At 46.4% G+C, this 24,815-nt stretch overlaps 1 protein-coding gene across 6 annotated transcripts in view; it reads left to right on the forward strand.

Annotated features, from left to right (window-relative positions):
* The window catches only part of LOC147705726 (structure-specific endonuclease subunit slx1-like), a 320,040-nt gene that overhangs the window by 275,299 nt on the left and 19,926 nt on the right, over positions 1 to 24,815 (forward strand). For all 6 annotated transcript variants that reach the window (XM_086932164.1, XM_086932160.1, XM_086932162.1 and 3 more), the window contains one exon: positions 24,578 to 24,705. In XM_086932164.1, coding sequence (XP_086788290.1) covers positions 24,578 to 24,705 — 128 coding nt within the window. The remainder of the gene's footprint in view (positions 1 to 24,577; positions 24,706 to 24,815) is intronic.

Consider the following 24,815-nt stretch of genomic DNA (forward strand, 5'->3'; position numbering starts at 1 on the left):
GGTCTCGCCTCTCAATGCGCATGCGCATTGAGCGAGACTATAGGGGCTTAAACAAGGTTTACCTAGACTGGCGATTTGATGCTGTGCCCGTGCGCTTTTAGGTCAATGCGCAAGCGCATTGACCTAAAATGCGCGTGCACATCATCAAATAGCCATCTGTTCCCCAGCAGCACTCCTCCCACTCCTTTGAAGTGAAGCTTAGCTTCACTTCAAAGGCCCCTGCTGCTTCACACTCGGCCGTGTCTCTCCCTCATCGCCGCTCTCCCCGCTCCGCCCCCTGCTGCGGCCGTGTCGCATTTCTCCTGCCCCCTCCCCACAGCAATGCCCTCCGTCTTGTTTTCATCTTCACACTTCCCCGACAGAGTAATATTTATATTTGCTGTTTGCCAATGTGCGTGGCCACCTCGGTATTTCAATAACTATATGTCGCGTGTGACTGGTCACAGTTTTTTGTTTTCATTATGTCAATGCTCCTCTTAATTAAATGATGAGATTTCTGAAAGCCTACCAGTATCGTGTTTCAGACTGGGTATTTGCTACGTAGTCGCCATTGCCCCTTATTTTCTCCCCGCTCCGCCCCCTGCTGCGGCCGTGTCGCATTTCTCCTTCCCCCTCCCCACGGCAATGCCCTCCGTCTTGTTTTCGTCTTCACACTTCCCCGACAGAGTAATATTTATATTTGCTGTTTGCCAATAAGCCTACCAGTATCGTGTTTCAGACTGGGTATTTGCTACGTAGTCGCCATTGCCCCTTATTTTTAAGAGGGTCCTAGCGTGTTTAGTTACGGTAATACAGGGGCACATTTCTTTTTTGGGTGACATTTGGTCCCTGAGTGTGTACAGAATAATCTTTCAATTTGGGGCTGCAGGTATTCCCCGCTTGTCAAACTTAACACATAAATGCCCTTTTGACTGTAGCTGCATGACCGTAACCTAGCATGTGATATATTTTAATAAAAGAGAAAACATGCAGTTTAACCCCTCGAAAGCCTGACAGCATTACACGGCATAGCAATTGCGCAAGTCTGCGCATGTTCGCACGTATGTGCGCACACCGACGCAGGGACAGGATATGGTTCGGAGGTGCTTTTGTGCTACGTTTTTCCACGCTCCTGCACATGCATGTCGAGTCCATGATGAGGCCATCAGTACAATGTCTTTCACAGGTCTCTGGGAACTCGAGGTCCTGCCTGGGCACCAGCACGGCTCGGACACCCCTCTTCTGCGGCGCTGCACCCTAGAAATGAAATATGTCATGTGACGCGTAATTTCAGGCCTGTGTATGCACACACCTCCCTGGTACACTATCCACAGCCACACCGCACACGTCGGACCACCAACACCCTCTGACGTAAAGCGCACTCCGTTCCTGCAACCCAGAAATCCTCCAGGCTGGATCTGCCTCTTTATTCTCAATACCAGCACTACATCACATGTCACAGAGACAGTCAACATGTCAAGAGCGCAGCCAGCATTTTACAGGGACAGTCAACATGTCACATACATAGCCATTATACCAAGAGCACAGCCACCAGCATCTCACACGGACAGTCAACATGTCACAGGCACAGCCAGCATGTCAAGGGTGCAGCAGAGACAGCTGGCATGTCAGAAGTGCAGACACAGCCCTCTTTTCTCACAAGTCGATGGAAAGCCGAGATTCAGGGATGCAATGACACCCAGCACCTCGCTGTTGCAGCAGGTGCAGAGGGAGCTAGGGAGCACTCCACAAGTGCCACGAAGCCAGCATCTCACTAGTGCCACGAAGCCAGCATCTCACAAGTGCCACGAAGCCAGCATCTCACAAGTGCCACGAAGCCAGTATCTCACAAGTGCCACGAAGCCAGCATCTCACGCCACGAAGCCAGCATCTTACAAGTGCCGCGAAGCGAGGATCTCACAAGTGCCGCGAATTTAGCAACTCACAGGTGCCGCTCCCTAGTGTCTCACAAGTGCCTCAAAGCCAGCATCTCACAAGTACCGCAAAGTATGTGAAGGGAAAGCATCCGCTTGCTAGTGCAAAGGCAAGCTACAGTACATGGACATTTCGCCAGCGAGTCACTAGCACTCATAACCAGAGCGACAGGTCCAAAAGCGCGTCCCACTACACATGGTGTTCTACGGTGGGGGCGGCGTTTCCCCGCATAAAATATACATTTGCAACACTTGCCTGATATCCATCATCTCCAGCAGAATTTTCTTCTCGCATAATGTTGTCAACCCTGCCAAATGTATCCCATCTTCTTTGTGTAAGAGAACCTGTGGCGGCACAGGGAGAAAGAATCTGGCTGGAAACGCTGTGATGTTACAGCTATATTAACCGTGCCAGATAAAACAGTTGGCACGATCATTCTAGTCTCTGCGGTATCCAACTTGGTTCCTTCAAAAGGAAGGTGAAAGGCAGTGCCCAGTCAGCCGAATTTCCTCGGTTCTGCTCCTCTGACCACAGTCAGCAGAACTTAAATTTTTTTATTTATACAAACTAGATGTGCTTCTGTACCAACTGCTGCACAATGTCGTTGGTCGCAGTGCCTAAAAGTCAGTCCAAACTCCAATACTGCTTGAAAATAAGTGGAACTAATGCGATTGGACTCAGACTGTGTGCTATTAGCAGAACTCGGACTTCTAAACAAAACCTTGTGACATGTTAGGCTGCAGCATTTTGTGTTTATTTATGATATAGCGCTAACTTTACCCGAAGGTGTCAGAGCACTTCACAATAGGACCCGTTACATTACAAAAGGACGTGCTTAGTTCCAAACGAAAAGTTAAATTGACTGGTAGAAGGCTGTGTTATAACGTAAAGCGCATGTTCAGCTTCGGGTGTCTTGGTGTTAAAATAACAGACGTTTGCAATTACCCAACTCAATGCACTATGTCCGACCTCTGAAGGATAAATGGTTAAGTGGACCCACTAGGATTCAAGCCTGTCATCATGAAGCCAAACACATCGCTCTTTGCAAATTTAGAAAATATTCAGGTCATGTGTTTTAGTGTCTGGATGCACTGTAAGGTCTAACTAGCTCTCACTTATTATACATGTGCATCCGCTAAAACAACAGCCACACTCATGCAGTAAAACGATCAAAGAGGTACTAACTTAATTTCGACATCATTATTGAAGTGCAGTTTATCTTGTCTTCCTCAGTACTTCGTACATCTCTCTAGAGATGTGGCCTAACGACCAGAGCTGCCATCTAAGTCACGTACATACAAAACATGTTGCATTACAAATGCTTTAGGTGTCACATTCGCGAAAGTTATAACTATTGGCATTGTAAATGACAAAGCTATCAATTTAACTATTTTAAAAACCAACACATAAATAAAATATTTGTCATTTACAAGACCAATAGCTCCAACTTTTCTAATGCGAGACCTACTGCATTTCCAATGCTTGTTGTTGTAAAGGTATGTGCTGTGAGAAGGTGGGTTGGTATATGCCGTCCGCTAGTTAAAGTGGGCACCTTGTACCAGGTCACACAACCCTTATGATGTATGAGGTCAAAGATAACCTTATTGAAAGCTATCCTAGTGGTAGCTGTGGAGAGCAGCCTTCAGGCTTAATCTTGAAGGAATGTAAGGCAGCTTGTTTTACCAGAATATCACCTCCTAAATGACTAAATGAAAGGACAACCACACAGTGTTTATATAAAAATATGTATTTATTAATATAACACTCTCTGCTAGTCTCTGCACGAGACTAGGGTACAAAGCACACAATACTAAATCAATAGAACATTCGTAAATAGTGAAATACACAGCGGGCTCCAGGGGGAGACCGAACCATATACTAAAACAAACATTTACAGTGCAAAAAGTCTTGCAATGACATTGTTTTCAGCTATTGGCATTGAAAATGGTATTGTTTGTTTTTCCATTTGTGTGAAGCATTAATCAAATGGTGTAATTGAAAATGGTAATAGCTCACTTTGTTGTAATTGCAAAATCTATTGTATTTTATATGTACTATAGTACATTCTCTCTCAAAACTCCATATTCTTTTACAACACATCAGCAAATATACCAATATACCTATAGCTGGGGTATCAGTTACACCTGGAGGCAGAATTGTCATGTCTTATTAGGAGTAGCCTTAAAAAACTAGGAATTACTGGTGGAACCAGTAATTATGTACCTAATTCCACAAGCTATTTCTCATTTTACTGGCAAAATTAAGCTTTCATCAGCGTAAATATCTGGTTAATTGCACAGGATCTGCAGTGATCCCACAGAGCTTGTTATTCCAATGGGGCAGGTAACTAATGAAGTAAGATGGCACTGGCAATAAAGAGTCACTGCATCATTTTTGGTAGTATACTTACATTTTTCTAGAGTTGAAACGGGGGCTGAGTTAACGTATTCCCCTTTTCACTACACTAAAATATCCACTCCCATGGCAGCGACACTCCCCAAATAAAGCCCAGTTGGCCGGACTACTTTCTTTGGAAGCCCCTCCCCCCCTCAGAGGTCCTCATGGGTTAAAACATCTATCCCTTCAGGGAGCTGAGGACTTGCCCCAACAGAAAGTTCTCAGCAAGTTAGGCAATCTAACTCTTTGTCTTGACTGGAGGAGTGTGGCTCACTGATTAGACCGGCAAACCCTGATGCAGAGGTCTGGCCCGGACCCAGGGTTCAATTCCCGACGTGGCAGGGTCCTGAGCCCAAAAATGTACACGGACTCGATAATTGTCGCCTCGGTGCCTACTCTAATCATGGGGTCCCACGCTGCAACTCTGGGCAATAGCTTGCTTAATCTCCACTACGGCGGCCCACCCGCTGCGGGATGCCTGGCTTTCACCTTGGGGATGCCCAGTGGAGGTTATCTCACAGGGAAAAAGCCAGGACGGGTTCCCAAGGCAAGCGCCTTGATGCCTTCGGGTGATACGTGCGCTATATAAGTCGCAATACATTACATTATATTACATTACATTACATTACATCTAGGTAACAGTAGTGGGTTATTCCTCAGTTCTAAAGTCAATCTTGAGTACTTAAAGGAGGACAGAAACAAAATCCCGTCCCTGATCATATAATTTGTTGCGTACCGGTAAAAACCTAAACCAATATAGTTTACACGGCCAGCTTACATCGGATGTAACTGTAGTTAGCTACAGACCACCCAAACCAGTCACTTGTATTGTGCAGCTCTAAAAACATTTGAGGAACCCCTTCAAACTCAAGTGCATTTTTCTTCATGCACGATCAAGTGCAATGACAATCTGGCATCCTACAATATTACCAGATTCTCAGACCCCAGAGTGATGTCTTAAATCCCATAATGCCCCCCTAAGGAGGTCCATTCATTCATCGTTGTGCACTGGCAAGAGGATACATTGGCAAAGTGGCATTTCCTGGAGCACAAATGGTCATGCCCCGAGGCTCCATCTTTGTTTAAGAGTTGCCCATACAGAACTGGTACTGTGCAACACTGCTCGTGCATCAGACTGTGGGGGTCATGAGGGAGGGTGTTCTTTGTTTTGTTTATTTATGAGTTTCTATATAGGGCGTACTTTACCCCGAGGTGTCAGAGCGCTTTGTTTCTCTCACTATACAGCACCCGCTCCTTGGAGGTGCACGTGTGAGGGAGAAAGGTGTCGAGAGACCCTCAATGTCTGCCTGTCCCTCCAAGTGTCAGGCGAGCGCCTGGAAGAGGTCTCAAGACCCTCGTGGCTCTACCTCAATCCCAGGCACACACCACCCCTTGTCTTGGGTAAAGGAAAAGAGAATGGATGAAAATCATGATAATGAATGTAAAGAGAAGTGAGGGAAGAGAGGAAATAGACTGAAATAATGGAGAGGTATGTTGAAAGAACAGATGCCAAGGTTAGAGAAGATTAGTTTGTTGATATTCTGAAACCCCGAGACCCAACGAAGAGTAGTAACATGTCAAACGTTATAAAACCAATTAAAGTTAACTGTTCAAAAATGCAATTGAAACAGAAGATCACAGAATACAGAATTTAAATGGAGTGGTAAAATGACCATGCATAAGTACTGCTCAGGGCACTGAAAGGGCCATTTGTGGTGTTTTACGAATGCCAGGAGTAATGGGAGTGAGAGTTACCGAAAGACCCCATCATATTTAAAAGACTATAAAATAAAAATCTGTTTACAAATAGTTTATACTGGACTGTCATGATATGTGTTTTGCATACATGATGCACTCTCACGGCAACATGTTTTGTGTGGATGACGAGCTCTCACAAGTGTTCTGTTATTTTTTAGTGTTTGCTAATGTGTATAGTTTGTTGACTGTAAAGGTGGGAGGTGGGAGGCTTTCTTAGATCTAAATGTGCCACTTAGCGTGACATGAAATGTGATGATTCAGCTCAATTCAGAGGTTAAGAGAAGAAGCTGAAGATGTGCTGATGCGCGAGGGAGTTTATGGATACTTCATTAATCTCACACATCATCAACTTGACCCAACGTCCTTTCAGTATCCCAGAGCCAAAGTGCAGAGTTGGGAATGCGAAATAAAATGTAGTTCCCGGCTTTCTGCCTTTCTTGTTGGAGCTGCTCATGGATTGAACCGCTCTCTGGGTCGGGGGCAAAACTATTCTTTCAGAATCAAATGCGAGCATCTCATTGTGAGTAAGCTAACGGCAACATGTTTCTCAGGACAACGGGAGCAGCAGCAGTTGTGTGTCTAGAGACACAGAGAAATGAAAACCGAGGACCTATCAGCCCGCCCCCTTTCCAAGCCCATCCTCGGCCTAGAAGTCGATGCGCTTCGAAGACCACTGCGAGGTGGCCTGCGATGAACAATTACAGCACATGCGTAAATGCACCTTCACGAACACTGGGAATATCTCTGGCATGGATTTAGGCTGTACATTTGGACTTTACTGGCATCTGTTTTAATGTGACTTTAAAAACTGGTCCCGGTCTACCTTTACTAAAAACATAAAGGGCAGAGTAAGCGTCGAGTTCCCTTACACGCAGAAACCGAAGCTGCTTCTACACTACGCTGGTGGGCTAAAAGAGGCGCCCCATCCAAACTGCGTCCCCTACCCCCTTCCTCACATCAGGCCCAGCTCCAGGAATTTTTATTTGGGTGGGCCAAGGGTGCATTTGGGTGGGCCACTGCGGGCTTGTCTCATATATGTCTGGGCAGGCCTGCTTCGGTCCCTCCTTTATCTCTTATTAGTCTTACAAGGCACAGTAAAACGCACGCTTTTCCAAATCTCTTTCTAAATATTATCACTCTCAAAAAGTGTTCCTTCCATGTAATGTTCCTTTGATGGGAAGAGGAGGTTTCTGAGGTGGGGATATCAGGCAAGTGACACTTCACGGGCTCCGTCTGTGCGAGCCGTCAGGGAGAATCCCTCTTCATTAGTACCTCAACCTGACCACGTACTCTGCAATGCTCTCCCTTACAGGCTTGATTAGCCACTACTCCTCTCCAGTTCACCTTATCACACAGCTGGCCTTGGGGCCCAGCCCCATATCATGCACCATCGGGCTCCACGTTCATTTTTTCCAGTAAAAACATTAGTAAAATCACTTTCAAACGTAAAACATTGAATATAGCAGTAAATATAATTAGCATGCACTTTAAAGTATGTTCCACAGAAGCCCTTATGACCCGACTGCTAATTAAATAAACAAAAACAGAAAGGCCATGACAGGGCCGGCTTTAGCGTTGGTGAGAAAGTCCTTTTTGACGCCCCACCACTGACCTCGTTCTCCGTAAATTCCTTTACTACCACCTTCCAACAGTGCCCCTCTTCCCTCCAGGGGCCCCCCTATTGAACTCCTCCTCGGATTCCCTCACTGCCACCCTCCACTGGTGCCCCTCATCTCTCTGTAGCCCCTCCTCCACATGACCTCCTCCTCTGACTCCCTCACTACCACCCTCCACCGGTGCCCCTCATCTCTCTGTAGCCCTTCCTCCTCATGATCTCCTCCTCAGATTCCCTCCCTACCACCCTCCCCCAGTGCCCCTCATCTCTCTGTTGCCCCTCCTCCTCATGACTCTCTCACTAGCGCCCTCCACCAGTGCCCCTCATCTCTCCCTAGCTCCCCCTCCACCCCAATGACCTCTTCTTCGGATTCCCTCACTGCCACCCTCAACCAGTGTCCCTCATCCCTCTGTAGCCCTTCCCACTGCCTCCTCCTCGGATTCCTCACTGCCACCCTCCAAAAGTGCCCCTCATCTTACGTAGCCCCTCTCTCATATGCATTTAATTTGTTGTATAGCGCTATTCATGCAAGTATGTAAATCAGTCTACAGGGAACGTCACATAAGCCAATAAGGATTACAAGGTGTAGGAATCACGTGTCATCCATATTGGTGGGCAGTATATTTTAAGAGGGTTTGGGCTGGGGAAACCCAACCGTAGGATTTAAAGAGTATTCCATGGGGTCAGCTTTACTGATAAAAATGTATATCTGCCCAAACACACTCTTTTTACAAATATTAGAATAATGAAAGACTGAAGAAGTTCTAACTATATCACAAAACAAAAAAAGTGAAGTTCTAACTATACCATTCATGTTTGTATGTAGCTCTTTGGTGACAGTTCATTGGTCACTGTCATATGTTAGGATTGTAACTTCTGAACTGCAAGTAACACAAGGATTTCTATGACAAAGGCAGTGACCCACTGAGCTTCCACAAAAAATACAGTTCATCTGCTTTTAAAAACTACTAACAGACAAATGATTGCTCTCCAGCAGGATCATTAATCACCAGCATAATCACCAGCTTAATCTGGGCATTTTGTATTGTCTTATTGTTGTCCGGCATCAGCCATGATAATGATACAAACTGTTTAAATGAAGCCACGAAGTATGTGTCCTGCTGGGTCTGTGCAGATTTTAAAAGGAAAAACAAATAGTAACACATTCTCTTACCTACTACTCCATTAGTCAAAGTTTGTGTCACAGCCTGATGTGATAAGCGGCTGCAGGAGTCAGGAAAGGTGAATAAGAATAAACAAACTTCTTTTCTCCTGTGCTGCATAGAAAAAGAAATTTCCACGCAGCAGAACAGTAGGCATGGGTTATCGTTGTCGCTTTTGCCATGTGGAGATGAAGAGGTGAAAAAATAAACAAAGCTTTGTTAACATGTTAATGGTCTTTTAAAGACCTGTAAAGTCCTCGGGTGCGGCTGCGATAATCTCTAAAACTGTCTTTGTGCGCCTGGGCGCACACACACAGACAGCCCTTTGAGCCCAATGCCGTTGCGCGCCTGCCTTCAAGCCCTCACTGCGAGGGCCAAGGCTCCTGTTTGGGTGGGCCAGGCTCATGTTTGGGTGGGCCTGGCCCACCCGCTAGAACCGGGCCTGCCTCACATTCACACACCCCGCCAGCGTCGATTGAAGCCTTTCACGTTTTTAGAACTCATGGAACAGGAAGCAGTTACCGTCTCTGGGATTCTGTGAGTAAATGGCGGTGGCAGCTGCGAAGCTCTTGACGTGAAGGTCCCAGACGCAACTCTGGCACAATGATGTCTGCTCCCGGCGAATTGCTTGCATTCTCCGGTGATACTGCGCTTCTGCAGCTTGTTATGAATAGCACAGCGTCGTTGTGGCCGTGTGGCCATAGCCAGGAGGCTTGAGTGGACTCCAGGGAACCTGCGAGCTGCTCCCAGAATTTTCTATCCCAATATTCTTCCTCAGAGAAATACACGTTACCTGTCGGGAACATGTCTTCCTGGAAAAGATTCTTCGTGTTTGGAAGGGGCCACCAAACTTTCACAGACTTTTAGAAAAAGAGTAGGGTCCTGGCCTATACCCTTTACATATCTCGTATCACTCCTACAGTGTTGTCTCAGTTTTAAAGATCTGTCACAGAGCAGCACCACCTCAAACAAAGGGAAAAAATCAAGTCTATGACGGCGTGGACAATTACAAACAGGACCACAGCCAATTAGAACGCTCAATAACTTCTGCCTTTCCTGACTAATGCAATTAGCAATGAGCACTCAAGCGGCACGACTTTGAACAGTTCTAAAGCAACTAAAACAGACTCATTACCACATTAGTGTCCCTCTGCTGGTCTCTGAAGGATAAAGCACGGAGCAAGCCCTGCACTTACCCATGCCCGTGAGCAAGAGCCTGGATGTTTACCCCATCAGCCTGCTGGCAGCTGTCCATCCCTAGCTTGGGCTGCAACCCGGCCTGTTTACCTTTCAGCCACGGCTCTACACATCACCAGTATGGCAGCTCCGCATTCCTGTGCTGGCCGAGGTAGTCACGGCCCTTCCTTTTAAAAGCACTGCCCTTTGCAGGGGTTATTCAGCCAGCTGATGGCGTCTGCCTCCGTTGAATGGCAGGCAGGTTATTAAACGTCTCGGCTGTGTGGCACCTGTAGGTCCTCTTTACTGTATGGCACACTGCAGCGACACACATAGCAGCCAGTGACTGACCACAATGGGCCAGCTCAAGCAGGGAAATGCAGACAGGGCTTCCAAACTGTGATTGCCTTCTTCTGAAACTTCCTCCCCCCAGAACCGGGATCCCAACGCCAACCACACTCACAAACCCAGCTGGTTTCCATCGCGCCCCTCCACCTAAACACTTTGTTGCTGCTCGTTTTAGGACTGCCCATCCGGCCTGGATCTTTTGCTGCACGGCTTGTTTACATAACACGCCTCCTTTAGATAAGTTCTTCACGACAGCCGTGAAGCAAACGATCCAGTCCGGATGTGACGTCCCAAAAGGAGAAAGGGCGGTAACAAAGAAGCCTCATTTTCAATGGAAGGCCACCGTTTACCATAAACGATGACGCCGTCCAATGAAAATGAGGGGCGGAGCTTCAAACCCCCTTCTGAAATCTCCTCATTAACAATATGTCTTGCAGAGCGATCAGCGCATGGGCGCTGCAACACTAGGGGAGACCTAAAAATGGTATAACAACGACGACTTCAATAGACGCAGGGCCTAGAGCACGTAGAATCGCTGGGTCGAAGGAACCACCCAGAGGAGTGACACAGGGAGCCCACGGGGGACGGGTGCAGTGAGGAAACACAGACGCATGCTCCGTACAACTCTATGGGTATGTTGCGGTTGGAAATTAACAAGTTAAGGACTTCTAAGATGACTTTGAGCAAACCCATTGGAACTTAGGAGGTTCTAAGGCCAACCCACCAGTGAGTACCGAAGTACCCGTGTTACCTATTCCAGAGGAGCTGGGTGCATAGGGGTCAAGTGGTGTTGGAAACCTTCATCGTTTTCAGTAGAGAGCTGCAAAGAAGTCCGGCTGCCTGGAGGGTGAAGAGTGTATGGTGGAATCCAAGGCTGGATTCCAGGTAGGTGAGAAGAGAAGCACCTGAAAGCAGAGGGGACAGAGTCTGGGTCACTTCAGGTGACCATGGGCTCGGTAGTCGAATGCCCACCGATGTCAGGTGCTTCAGGTGCAAAGAAGCGTTGCTTGACTCTGCAGCCACGGGGACCAGGAAAAGTCGAGGACGACCAAAATCCGGAGGTGAGCTGTCCCACGAAGGATGTCGAGAGCTGAGGGGTCGATGTCCGGCTGGAGCACCAACAAGCCGTGGCAATTGCAACCCACGCGGTCAGAGGAAAGTTTACGGTGTGGACCAGCAAGGTCCTGAGGACTCTCCAAGCAATGGAGAGTCAGGGCACGCCCGGAGCAACCAGGTAAACCCAAGAATTAGCAAGGTGACCCTTGCCAGGAACCACAGGCCAACGGACCAGGGATCGCGAGGAGACCTCAAGCAAGTTTGCTAAGCACCAGCCCACAGGACACTCGTGGAGTGGAGGTTGGAAATCTTTGGTGCAAATACTGCTCGGGGTGAGGACTACACTGAGTCCAAAGCACAGGCTCCTTGCACTTGTAAAAGTATGCAGTGCACAGGGGTTCGGATTGCACAGTCCCCACGAGAAATACTGCCCTCAGAATCGCTGAGAGGGCAGATCGACCTCAGGGACCTTTGGGAACCCACCTCCTGTGTTGCTGAAATCTTCGGAGTCCTCAGGAGCTCGGGAGAAGCAAACCGGTCAGATGCGTTTAGGTGCTTGCTTTTGCAGGGGTGTACTCCAAGGGAAATTCTTCCGTCTTCCATCGTCATGCAGGCAGTCGAAGTACTTGGTTTCTTCTTAGCAGAATCTTGTCCAGATAAAATATATAGTCCTGTAGCCAGGTATCCCACTTTATACCCACGGGAAGGGGTTGGAAAGATTCTGTGGAGCCGCCTAGGGGAGGGGCAGGACAGATGGGTGGCTACACCCACATCCTTTGTCCAGTTTCACTCCAGACCAGGAGCAAATGGCTCCTGGAACTGGTTTGAGCTGGACTATGCACAGGGTATGAGTATAAAGGGGGAGGCCCTAAAAACTCAGGACCTGGGTCCGTGGGTCAGTACAAATAAGGTTTGGTCTGAGTTTGAGCAGTATCAAATAATTCCAAGTAAACACACACTCACCATTAAATTTGAGAATGGGTCGGAATAATGGAACAACTTATTCATTTCATACATTTTGGCATTTTAATCATGCAAGGTCAGAGTGCGATCCAATTGCAGCCAAAGTTATGAGTAAACATATTGAAGTATATACATGTAATTGTAATGTCATTACATTCGGTATTCGAAAACGGTGCTCTCAGTGAAAAAAGGGGGAGGTAAGTGAGTGAGTGAAGGGGACAGGGTAAAGGTGTGGTGACAAAATTGTTACATCCAGATTGATGATTGAAAAACCTCTACAATCAAATTAATGGGCAAAGGTTCCCAAAGTCACATCACACATAGATAGCAAGAATCCATCGTTTATTTAGCTCCTATGGTGTGTAGAATGGAGGCGTAGTTCTACGTTTCGACCCCTGGTTACGCTAAAGGGCAATTCGCGGCCTCATGGTGGGGTCTTCATCAGGAAGAAAAGGAGAGCCTACAAAATAATTTGAACACAGAGTTCAGTAACTACGCGGTGAGATAGGTGTGGTGATATTATACAGAGGGGGGACGTGGGTGGTTACCTACGTCGTCAAACGGTCATCGAATGTTCCGTCTGCAAATAGGGGGCTCCCTCGAGCTCCAAGGAGTACTGAAAAGCAATTAAAAGGTGCCATCAGGGCCCTGAAACTTGTTAAATTAAAAATAGGCAGGGGTGATAGGTCAAAGGGACTTACTTGGCGTGCAGGTCAACACACAGCCGTTGGGCACAAGTAGTTAGATCCTCGATTGGTTTTTTAACTGTAAGGAGAAGGGAAGTGGTATTTAGCATAATAGGCTAACTCTGCATGTACAGACACACAGAGCGGATGTCTCTAGAGATTCGCGCTGGTTTGGATGGTAATTACCTTAGAGACGGGAACGCACAGCCGTGCTGTATCTCCGTCGGCGTCCTGCATCCGAGTGTGCTCGCGGTGCAGGCGCTCAATGCCAGTGACTAATGGAAAAAGGGGCTTGGCTCACGGGTCCAATGGGAAACGAGGCTTGTCTTGCACGCTCAAGGGAGCGTCTCGCATGAGTTGTCTCGCCTCCTGGGGAAGTTTTAAAATGAGCTGAATCACCTCCTGGGGGAGTTCTTAAAATAGGCTGTGTTCGAGTATGTACACAGTTATGACAGATTGATGTATTTATTCTGATGACGGTGAAGAATCTGGCTGAATTCAAATAGCATACAAATATATACAGTTTTTAACATGTAAAGGACCAGACAGAACTAACAGCGTCAAAGGTGCTAGAAAAACTATTCAATTATCGTGATGGCCTAGAGAATGTCCAAACATTGTTGTATAGAAAATAATTATACCTAACAAATATGTGAACACGTTACATTGTACCAACACAGAGAATACTGGATGTTGCAAGTGAGTTTAAATTGTCCCATAGTCTATTCAGGATTGAGTCCCGCCATCTGCGAGAAGCTAGCTTCAAGTTCATTCAACCCCTTACTTATTGTCTGAAACTTTTGCATCCATTTGCATTCCCTTGTGTCAAGAATTGTATTCAAATTTCCCCCCCGTGGGCCCAGGGAAATTTTTTCAATTACCAACCAGCGGATGGATTCCGGTGAGTGGTTTTTTTCGATGAAGCGATCTACCAAAGGGGCCCCTTGGGTAGTACAGCGAATGCGGCTACAGTGTTGAAATATGCGGCTTTTTACTTTTTGCTGTGTCTGTCCAATATACATGAGGTCACAGGGACACAGAATGGCATAAATCACCCCACTTGAGTTACAGTTGGTCAGGGACTTAAGCTCTATTGTGAGATCGTTGTACTGTATTTGCTTAGTCTCCAAACACATCGGACAGGCTTTGCATTTGGTGCACTTAAAGTGGCCCACTAGTTCTGGTAGATTCCATAAGCTTTGAATCGTGGGTGCCGGTGGGGTTTCTAGCAAGGAGCGCACCACAAAGTCTCTGACATTCCTAGATCTTTTGAAGGCATGCATAGGGGGATGGGGGGCTTTCAAAATTTCTCCTACCAAGCCCCAATGGTGGTTGACAATTTTTCGAATGGCATTGCTTTCAGTACAGAACGTCGTCACACATATCATTCGATCCTGTGCTGTAGTTCTGGTCCTAGGTTCCAGTAGTGTTGCTCTGTCCTGGAACCAAGCTCTCTTTCTTGATCTCTTAACAAGGCGTTGGGGGTAGCCTCGATCTATTAGTCGACTGATGAGGTCATCTGATTCCCTAAAAAAGTCATCTTTGAGGGAACAGTTTCTCCGCAGGCGGAGAAATTGGCCAAAGGGCAGATTGTCCCTGAGTCCTCTGGTATGGTGACTCGTATACCGTAATAGGGAATTTCTTTCGGAAGGCTTGAGGTACAAGGTGGTATAAAGGTGTCCATCCTTCTCCTTAATACTTATGTCCAGGAAATCGATCGATTCTTTATTAAACTGCATGGTAAATTTTATGTCATGTGACTGATTGTTTAGCCAGGCCAGGAATGCCTTGAGGGATTCCTCTTGACCAGTCCATATCATGAGGACATCGTCAATGTATCGATGCCATGATGTAATCATCGCTCTGTATGGGTTATTATGTGAGAGGATACTATCCTGTTCCATTTCGGACATGTAGAGAATGGCTAAGTCTGGAGCAAAGGCAGCGCCCATCGCTACTCCTTTGCTCTGTTCAAAGAAGTTACTTTGGAAAATGAAGAAATTTCTGGTCATTGCAATTTCTAAGAGTGCCACTAGAAATTCTGTTGGTACTGAGGTGGGTTGCTCCCGGCCGTCAAGTATTCTCCTCATACAATCAAGTGCTGGTCTCTGGGGAATGCTGGTATATAGGGAGACAATGTCCATTGTTACCAGGATCTGTTCCTCTTTGTTGAATGACTTGTTATCAATGAAGGTGATGACTTGTGTGGTGTCTCTAAGATATGTGGGAGTGGCCTCTGCTAGCGGTTTAAGGAAGACATCAATATATTTGCAGAGTGGTTCCAGTAGGGAGCCGCACCCGGAAATGATGGGTCTTCCCGGTGGTTTAACTGGGTCCTTGTGGACTTTGGGTAAGACGTATATAGTTGGTATTCTGGGTTGTCCCACATTCAGATAATCAGACTCTTTTTTAGAGAGAAAACCCATCTCTAGTGCCTTGGTTGTTATGGCTGTAATGTCCGTGCGTATTTCTCTGGTTGGATCTCGCCTTAGAGGTCTGTAGCTGACACCATCAGATAGTTGAGAGTGAATCTCTGCTTTGTAGTCTTCCACATCTAGTACCACTATTGATCCTCCTTTGTCGGCTGGCTTGATAACCACCGCCCTGTTGTTCTTCAGTGATTCCAGAGCATGTCTCTCCTCTCTCGTGATATTGTGTCTAACATAATGTTTATTGTCAATGGTTCTAAGAACATCTCTCATGACTGTGCTTTCATATGTTAGGATTTCATGGGCCACTGAGGATGCCGTGGGCATGAAGGTGGATGGAGGTCTCAGGTTTGTGAAGGCCGTCATAGCTGGAGTGGGTTTGTTCCTGAAGAAATATTTCAGCCTCAATTTTCTGAAGAATCTTGTCAACTCCGTCTGTATGTTGAATTTGTTGGGATAAGACGTTGGTACATAGGATAGGCCTTTGCAGAGAATACTGCTTTCATTCTTGGTAAGTGTGTATTTGGATAAGTTAATGATCGGATTGGTCCTAACTGAGATGTTATTTACCATCTGTAGGTCTTCCTCCGGGTGCTCCTCTCCCCGTGGTCTTCTGGTTGGAAACGTACTTGTTTGGGGGTGCTGTCCCGCTGTCTTCCATTGTCCCAATTCTGTTGGTTGTTTCCTCTGTTCGAGCGGTTGTTCCATGATCCTCCGCGGCCACGTCCTCTCGGTGGTCTCCATTGACCTTCTCCTAAAAAAGGCGGTTGTTGTTCGGGTGGCTGGTACCATTGGTCTTGTTGTTGGTAGTTTGTTCTAGATGCTGTATGGTCTTTGTCGCTGTCGCCACTGTAGGACGAATCAGAGAAATTCGTATATCTTCTGGTTCCTCTGTATCCTCCTCTGCCTCGGTTGGAAAACCGGCCCTGATTGTCTTGTCTGTAATACTCCGGTTGTAAGTAAGGATAAGTCTTTTTTTGATCGTAGTATTGAATATCTTTTGCCAATTTCTCCAGCTTTTTGTTTTGGGTTTCTACGTCAAAGTCTTTTAAGTTCTTCTTAAGTCTTTCCAAAGTGTCCTTAGCCTCAGCAAAGGCTGAATGATTGGCTATCTCAGCCTTGAGGTCGTCAATTTCCTTGGTTAGTTGCTCTACCTGGTCTCTGGCGGTCTCTACTCCCAGCACCATCCAGTGCCGGGAGCAGTTATTGGCCACGAAGCTGAACCCTTCTTTAAATTTGGGGTTATCAACGAAGATGGCAGGTTCGTTGCGGACTTGTAGTCCAATGGGAATGATGTTGGCTCTGAGGTAGCCAGTTAGTAAGTGGCCATGCAGTTTGGTTCGTACCAACTTCTTTTCTAATCTTTCAAATGTGCCCCCAGTGCAGACTTTTTTGCACTCTAAGAGTGTTCCCACCCAGCCCCAATACACTAAAACCTGTCTGGGAGGTGGTTAGACCTCACTGTGATAGGAAGCCTATCGTCATGCCTTCCTCTGTGCGAGCTTGGCTCAGCAGCAGGAAAGCAGAATCATGTCTGTGTAGGGCAGCATCCATTTTGTACTGTCCAGGTCAGGAAACTTGGTACCGGGTATACGGGTGACCCACATATATCCCTTCAGAAGGGTGGAATCATACCTCCCACACCAGTTACTGGCGTGGAGGTATGATTCCACCCTGTTTGACACCAAACACAACATGTTTCTAAGCAGCCGTTTTAAAGTTCGCATTTACCACAAGGTTATAATGCACTTAAACATATATGTCTGGCTGCGTCACAGACCATGCCGGAGAATGGTCTCCGAAGGCGGCAGAGGGGCTCTGCTCATGCAGGGGCTCCCTCTCATATAAAACCCAGCATCCTGACTTCAGGATTGTTAAGGTCTGCCATAGGGGTGACTGGTAGGTATTTAAGTGTAGTGATTTAGATAGATATAGTGAACTTATATCTTAAGTAAGTGGTGCAAACACCAGCTTACACAGTCTGCTGTAGCAGGCTAGTCGCGTCAGTTTGGATGGCCTCTCAGGGGTGGCACAATACACGCTTCAGCTCATGGGAGGTCTCTGGGGTACCTATGCCCTGGGTACATGGTGTACCATATACTAGGGTGTGATAAGGGTACACCGGAATCCAATCTGAAGTGTACCTAAAGTACATGCATATCAATTTAAGGGAGAAAGCAGATAGACTGGGGTCCTGGATAGCAGGATCCCAGTCAGACTAGGCCAAAAAAAACAGTGTGACATCAGCAAAAAGTGGGGGTAACCATACAAAGCAGATACTACTTTCCTACATGCGTGATAATGGCATGTTTGTTGTAAAAGTCTGTGTGGTAAAGGCTTGCTTGTTAAAGATGCATGCGTTGTAAAGCCTGCTTGGTAAAGTCTTGGGGGTTCAGATGTCTTAAAGGCTTCCCCACCACCACACGTTGACATGCCCCACAAGTTGTCACAATTTTTGCCTTCTTTTAAAAAATGATTTTTGTTTTCTTTAAATTTGGATGCCCTGGAGCTGCATTTTGTTACCAGATACCACGATTTTTGTTTTTTAACTGCTCCCAGATTGGTGTTTGCCTACTTGAAACCGCATATGAAAGAAAAAAGGTAGCCATATCATGCCATATAAACGCAAATTCGCTTGTATACGTCATTGCGCTTGGCCACCATCGCATCATGATACATCAAATCATGATACATGCATGATAACACAAGTGTATGGCAATGTCATTGTCCATTTTTTTGCAGATGCTGTACAGCATTGGCAGCCATTTATTTTTATTTATTTATTTATTTAAACTTTTACCGCGCACAGCTACCCACAGTGGGTTTCCCGGCGCTAGGGACAGACTGGAGAAGAAGATATCAGATAGCCAGCATACAGGTACCAACTACTTATGTGAACAGCAGCGTTTTCAGTGCTCTGCAAAAACGAAGAAGACTGGTCTCTAATTTAAGGGCAGTGGGCAGGGCAGTCTTAAGGCATGGCCTATTGGTTTTGCTCACAACTCTATTACTTTATCTTATTTTTGTAGTTCTCGTTTTTGCAAACTCGTAATGTGATGCTTAAATATACCCGGAGACTGAGGGCATTGCTGTGTCCTTGCTGTAGAAAGGTGAATGCAAAGAAAACTGTTGGGAAATCTCTTTAAAATGTATGCCTGTGCTCCGTCCCTGGTGTAAAGGTGTAGGTGTGTGCACTTCCACATATAGTTGTTTATTTTCCATCACATTGCCAGAATGCTAAGCTAAATGTGACAGAGCCTTCTCTTTCTGACAGTGCTTAATGTGACCCGGTGATTGCCGATGAGGACCACCAGCACTCTTTTTGGGGGACCGGCACTTATTTTCCCTCATCAGACAAACAAACGAGGGAAAACACACAATGAAGAAAGATAGAGGAAGAGAAAGATGGAAAAAACATCACAAAGAGAGAAAGCTGGGACCAGCAGTAGTGAGATAAAGAGGAGAGAGTGTCTGGTACTAGATTAAAGTGGATGAGGTGGATTCCAGACCACACAGCCTTGTATTCGGCACGCTGACATTTAACAGTGCCAACCATGGGCTTTTCGTCAGAGCTTTTGGCACAGGCATTGCCAATCACTGGGTATGAAATTATAGATACTTGTGTGGTTTCCTCTGAGGAACAGTGGTTTTGTTTTTCAACAATTCTTAAAGAAATCTCAAAGAAGAGGATATTTATTTTTTTGTTTTGTTGGTTGTGGTATGTTTGCGGGGTATGATGAATTCATTGTAACTAGTAACACATTCTGTTATAATAAAATATAGGTTTTCTTTTTTTCTTCAGTCTACTGTCCGGTTCCCAAGGACTCTAGTCAAAACTCTTAACAAGTAAATGCTTGAAACCAAAACCATGTTTCAGTCTTAATGACTTTCAATATTGGCGGCATTGAAATTCCTGGAGGCCTATATAGCTATAATCGCTTACACCTGTATTATACAGTTTTCTGGCATTTTTATGCATTTACCGCACTTGCCACACAGTTCACAGAGCGTGCCAAAGAAAAGGTGCACTATATTTACAGCTGTTGTTATTTACAATCCAATACATTCAAGATTAGTACCACTCCACGAAATGAAATCTTTAGAAGGTTGTGAGTTATTGCTCCAAGCGGCAAAACTCTTGAACTCCTTGCCAAGCAAAATACAAAGTATACAGGAGCACCTAAAGTTGACATGAGAGGTGAAAACATGGTTGTTTCCGGGATGACCCACTGACTACTAATTCTGGCAAACAGTCTGGAAATACAATCTACCACCAGCATATGCATGTAGCATGGCTATCAACACCCTCAGCTGGCTACTGATGTCTGAAGACAGACGCTGGTACCCAATGTGTACCACAAGTACTAGGCCTCCCTTACTGATGAGTCCACCACCTCCATCTAGTTAGTCATGGTTTCATCCATAAGAATAGAATATAATCAACCAGTTCTCTAGAACTAACCAGTCAGTACCAATTGGACAAGTACGTAAAGTCTAAAAAAATCCGCTACACATGGCTGGTCACCAAAGGACTCTTATTATAGTCACATGTCAGTCGTAACTAGATATATTTTATCCATTAGCTGACACCTTATAGTTGAGAACCTCGAATGACAATCATACAAGGAATGTCGGCAACCTAGTCCATCCTGGTATATCTTTCCATCACCTCCCTTTTTATGCCACAGCTTCCTGCCACATCCATATATCACGGTGGGCGACCTTATGCTATACTTATGCATATGAATTTGCACCAAGAATAAGGAAATTATATTCATAATAATGGGACATGAAGAGACCAATCACAGCTGTCAGAACATTACAAATCATAGGCTGCACATCTGACTCCCGTGTCCCCTCCTCCATCACACCACTAATGGCAGCATCACAAAACAAGATAACAAAATGTCTCTGGTCACTCATGCATGGCATGAAAACACTTCTCACATATATGTCAGTGTAAAGACCACACACCTCCAGCCGCATAACCTGCACAGTGTAGTGTGCTGCTTCTATGGGTAAGCGCTTCAGTGGTCCACATAGGGGTAGTAAGCAATATATAAATGCTACATTAGTCCATTTTGAGCTCCAAAATATCAACAATTACCAAAACAACCACAACATATGATGCTGCAAAACGTCAGATCATTAGCAGAGTTTATGTCATCCTCATTGTGAGAAGTTGGCCTGATATATGATGTCTCCAATTCTGGGGGCACCTTGTATCAGTCCAAACAATCCCTTATGGTGATGGTTGTAAGTCAACCTTATTGACAAGCTATCCTAAGGGTAGCATGGACTAAGCAGCCTTAAAGGCTTAACTCAAGAGGGCATGTGAAGCCAGCTGTTTTACCAATCACAATCCTGTAATATCAAATGAAAGGATACCACACAAGTTATATATTATAAAAAATATATGTATTTATTACTAGAATAATCCTCTGTACTCTTTATGAGTGCAGAGGCACAAGCGTTTAAACAAAAGCACAGTTAAACATATAAAAGTTGCACAATTATGGATGAGGCCCAGGGGCCACGCAAACCATATATTAAAAAAGTGGTATAAGAACTACCAATCGAACAGTGGTTAGGCCTAGGGCCTAGGGAATCGCTGGGAGCAGTCGGGACTAGCAATGCTACAGTCTGGAAAAGCCCGCGGAATTCGGGTGCAGCGCTTAAAGCACACACATGCACCAATGCAATGTCAATGGTGCGTAAAAGTTGTAAAGTTACTGTTTAAGGAACCTTCCGACTGGCCTAGAAGGACAAAACTTTAGACACATACACTAGAGGTGTGTACCAGTGTAGGAACACCGGCGTTGCGGAGTTACCTCACCCACAGGAAGCGGGTGCACAGGTGCGAAGTAGTGTCGGGTTTCGTCACACAGGTCGATGGTGCCTGAAGATGAAGATGCTGCAGGCGTCGAGAAGAGAAGTGTCCGGTGTGATCCAAGGGTGGATCGAAGATAAAGATGATCTGAAAGCAGAGGGGACAGAGTCTGGGTCACTCAGCAGTGACCAGGGTGGAACCAGAAAGGAACCAGGCAATGTCGGGCGCTTTCAGGTCGATGTCGTGAAGCTTGTCTCCGCTGCCAATTGGACTCTGGGGCACCGAGGATGTCCAGGAGTGGATCACGAGCTGTCCCACGAAGGCTCTCGCTGTCGGCGGTGTCGGCTTCCGGATTGGAGCAAACAACCCTTGGCAAGTGCAACCCATGCAGGACTCGAAGATCGCTTAATACTCGGACCAGGAGGGTCAGAGCGGGTGCTCCTTTTCAGGGGAGCGAGGGCAAGTCTGGAGCAACCAGACTCACAAGTTAGATTTCAAGGTTCGTTGGTACAGGGGCCACAAGCCAACGGGCAAGCGACCGGGCCAACGCGTTGAGCCAAAAGATGCAGAAGGGCCCCACGCAGCACTCGGCGAGTGTAGAGGGGTGAGCTTCGGTGCAAGAGTGGCTCAGGGCTGGGGCTTCTCAAACCCCAATGCACAGCTTCAAGAGGGCCTCGGATGCTGCACGGTCAGCGCCTCGTGGTCTTTCCAAGATGGCGGGCCCCACTCTTCAGGTCGCCTCCACGGGTCTCAGCTCTGCAGGGACTGTGGATCGGGCTGTTAGAAGGCAGGCACGCTGGGTCTTGTCAAACTCTGTTGCTCGAGTTCCGGCGGGAACTGCAACAAAGCAAACGTTGAGGTGCTGGATGGTGCCTGTTTGCACAGGGTGGTCACTCCTTGACCACAAGGGAGATTCTTCAGTCTTCTACGTCGAGTAGGATGTCGAACGGTCCAGAGTTTCGTTTCATAAGTTTCAGTCAGGATAATCTGAGTGCGTTGGCACTGCTCCCATTCTTATACCAATCTTGGGGGCTGGATTACCTGCTAGGTCCCTCCTATGGGTGGGACCCAGGAAGGGGGTGGTTACACCCCTTTCCCTTTGTCCAGGGTCGCGCTGGAACTGGGGCTGGTGTGCCCCAGAACCGGTTTGACCGGATTATGCAAGGGGAAGCCTTGTGCGCCCCAGGCACTGTCTAGTTTCTTTCAGCCCTCCCTGCCCCAATACACTATCTCCTGTCTGGGGTGGTGTAGCACCTCCCTGCGACAGGAAACCCTTTGTCGAGGCCTCCTCTGCCAAGTTTCGGTCAGCAGCAGGAGGTCAGACTTGTGTCGGTGGCAGCAGCATCCATTTTGTGATGCTGAGGCTCTGGTTAGGATTAACCGCGTTTCAGTAAAGTATCATGTCTTCTCCCTCTAGAAGGGTGGAATGCTATCCCCGTCGACAGGACTGTCGAGGAGATAGTATTCCAAATCATATGACACCTTACACGACTTGTTTTGATAAAGCCAAACCAAAGTTAGCACATACCCGCGATGGATTATAATGCACTTAAGAGTATATGGTATGGCATTATCCCGGAACAGCTAAGGGAGTTGTTCCCGACAGCTGCAGACAGGCTCAGCTCATGCTTGAGCACCATCTCAGGTTAAACCGAGCACTCTGCCTCCAGGATTGATAAGGCCTGCTATAGGAGTGACTTATAGGTTTATAGGTGTCCAGATATAGGTTTAGATATAGGTATACTATATCTAAGCAAGAGGTGATTACACCAACTTGCCCCAGCTGAGTGATCAGCCAGTTGTATCAATTTAAGAACCAGCCAGGGGTGGCAAAAGCTATGCTGCAGTCCCTGGTAGGCCTTGGATGCACCTATGCCCTTGGCACCTATAGTGCACTATATAGGGGCTGACAAGGTGTCCAGTACCAATTTGGTTATGCACATAAGGTGCATGGAGTCCATTTTAAGGAGAGAGCAGATAGCCTGGGGCCCTGATTAGCAGGGAACCAGGCCAACTCAGTTGAAAACCAGCTAAACACAAGGCAAAAAATCTGGGGTAACCATAGTCAGGTGTCCACCTTCCTACACTCATTCTGGTAACGATTGTTTTGTTTAGAAGTTAAACTGGTAGTAATGAGAAGACCCCATTGCATATATAGTAGGGTGTGTTAAAATGACAAAGTAGCAAAATAATACTGCCATGGTATGTGCTGCATAATTTGCATTATTTTTCACCTAATGTAATCAATCCTGCCCATAACATTGTCCTCAGTGGCAGCTTAATTCCAGTGGCCTTCGATAAAATTGATGTGAGTTTGAAAGTGAAGCATAAACAGGAACTGGTTTCGAACACAAGATACCCCTTGGTGTGGTGATTTGAGGTTCACTGGTCCTTGTTTTGGGATGAAAAAGATGGAGTTTATTAGAATGACGTATACGACAACTATCAGCCAGAGTGGCCATAGACTTTGTTCTAGGGAAAGAAGAGGTCAGAACAGTGAACTTACTTTGGGAGGTTGAAGTAAGATCTTTGCTTCGCTCTGGAGAGTATACTGGTCCAGGGAAAGTGATATGGGGAGTTTATATTTGAGATCCAGAAGGCATCTTCAAAGGCAGATGATTGGGTTGGTTTCATTGTAAGGGTCTCACTTCAGTGGATTGACCATTTGTCTTGAAAACTGAAACGGCTCTCATTCACCCCTAATTTCACAGCAGCAAATCCAATAGGCTAGAATTGTCATGTGTCATTTTTCGTTTTTTTGAAACTAAATTTCTCTTTTTACCTATTTTGAAGCAGACATGACTGAGGAGGGTCTGTGTTGCCTTATTTCATCAGACACCTCTTGACCATAGATATTCTGATATTCACTGTGGTGGGCCAGGATGCTGCCTTTCCCAGACACTTGCGAATAGTTAGAGGTCTCTTTGAACCAGGGCTTGCTATCTAAATCAGAACACTGAAATGTGACCTGAGATGGCCATTATGATGGTGAAATCAGGATACCCAGAGACCAGTTGTTAGGTCTGACATGTCACAACAGCTTCCTTACCATTTCAATAAAGCATCTCCCTCTCAGAGAGGAAGTTGAGGGGCAAGTATCTTTATCAGATTGGCACAGATGACCTAAAACAATCGGGTACATTAGATGTAGTAGGAAGACTGAGATGAGGTGGGTCTTGTCCGCTAGTCTCAGTGTGTATGCTATTTTGCCTACATCACCAAGTGTTATTTCCCCTGTGCAGGGTGATGATGATGCTCTGCAGTGCTTCCATCCCAGCTGTGCCATGCGGGCACATATCACATGCCTGGCTGAAGCGTTCCTGAAGGATGAGCCCGACCACTTCATACCCGTGGAGGGGCAGTGCCCAGGGTAGGTAACCAAGAGGGATCTGCCAGGAGAACCATGAGTCAGCAGTGTAGGTGGACGCTGGGTGGACTAAACGCAGTAAAATTGCCACATTCTTAGGAGGGGGCACGAAA

The sequence above is a fragment of the Lissotriton vulgaris genome, chromosome 7 (assembly GCF_964263255.1).
Source record: "Lissotriton vulgaris chromosome 7, aLisVul1.2, whole genome shotgun sequence".
Taxonomy (NCBI): Eukaryota; Metazoa; Chordata; class Amphibia; order Caudata; family Salamandridae; genus Lissotriton; species Lissotriton vulgaris.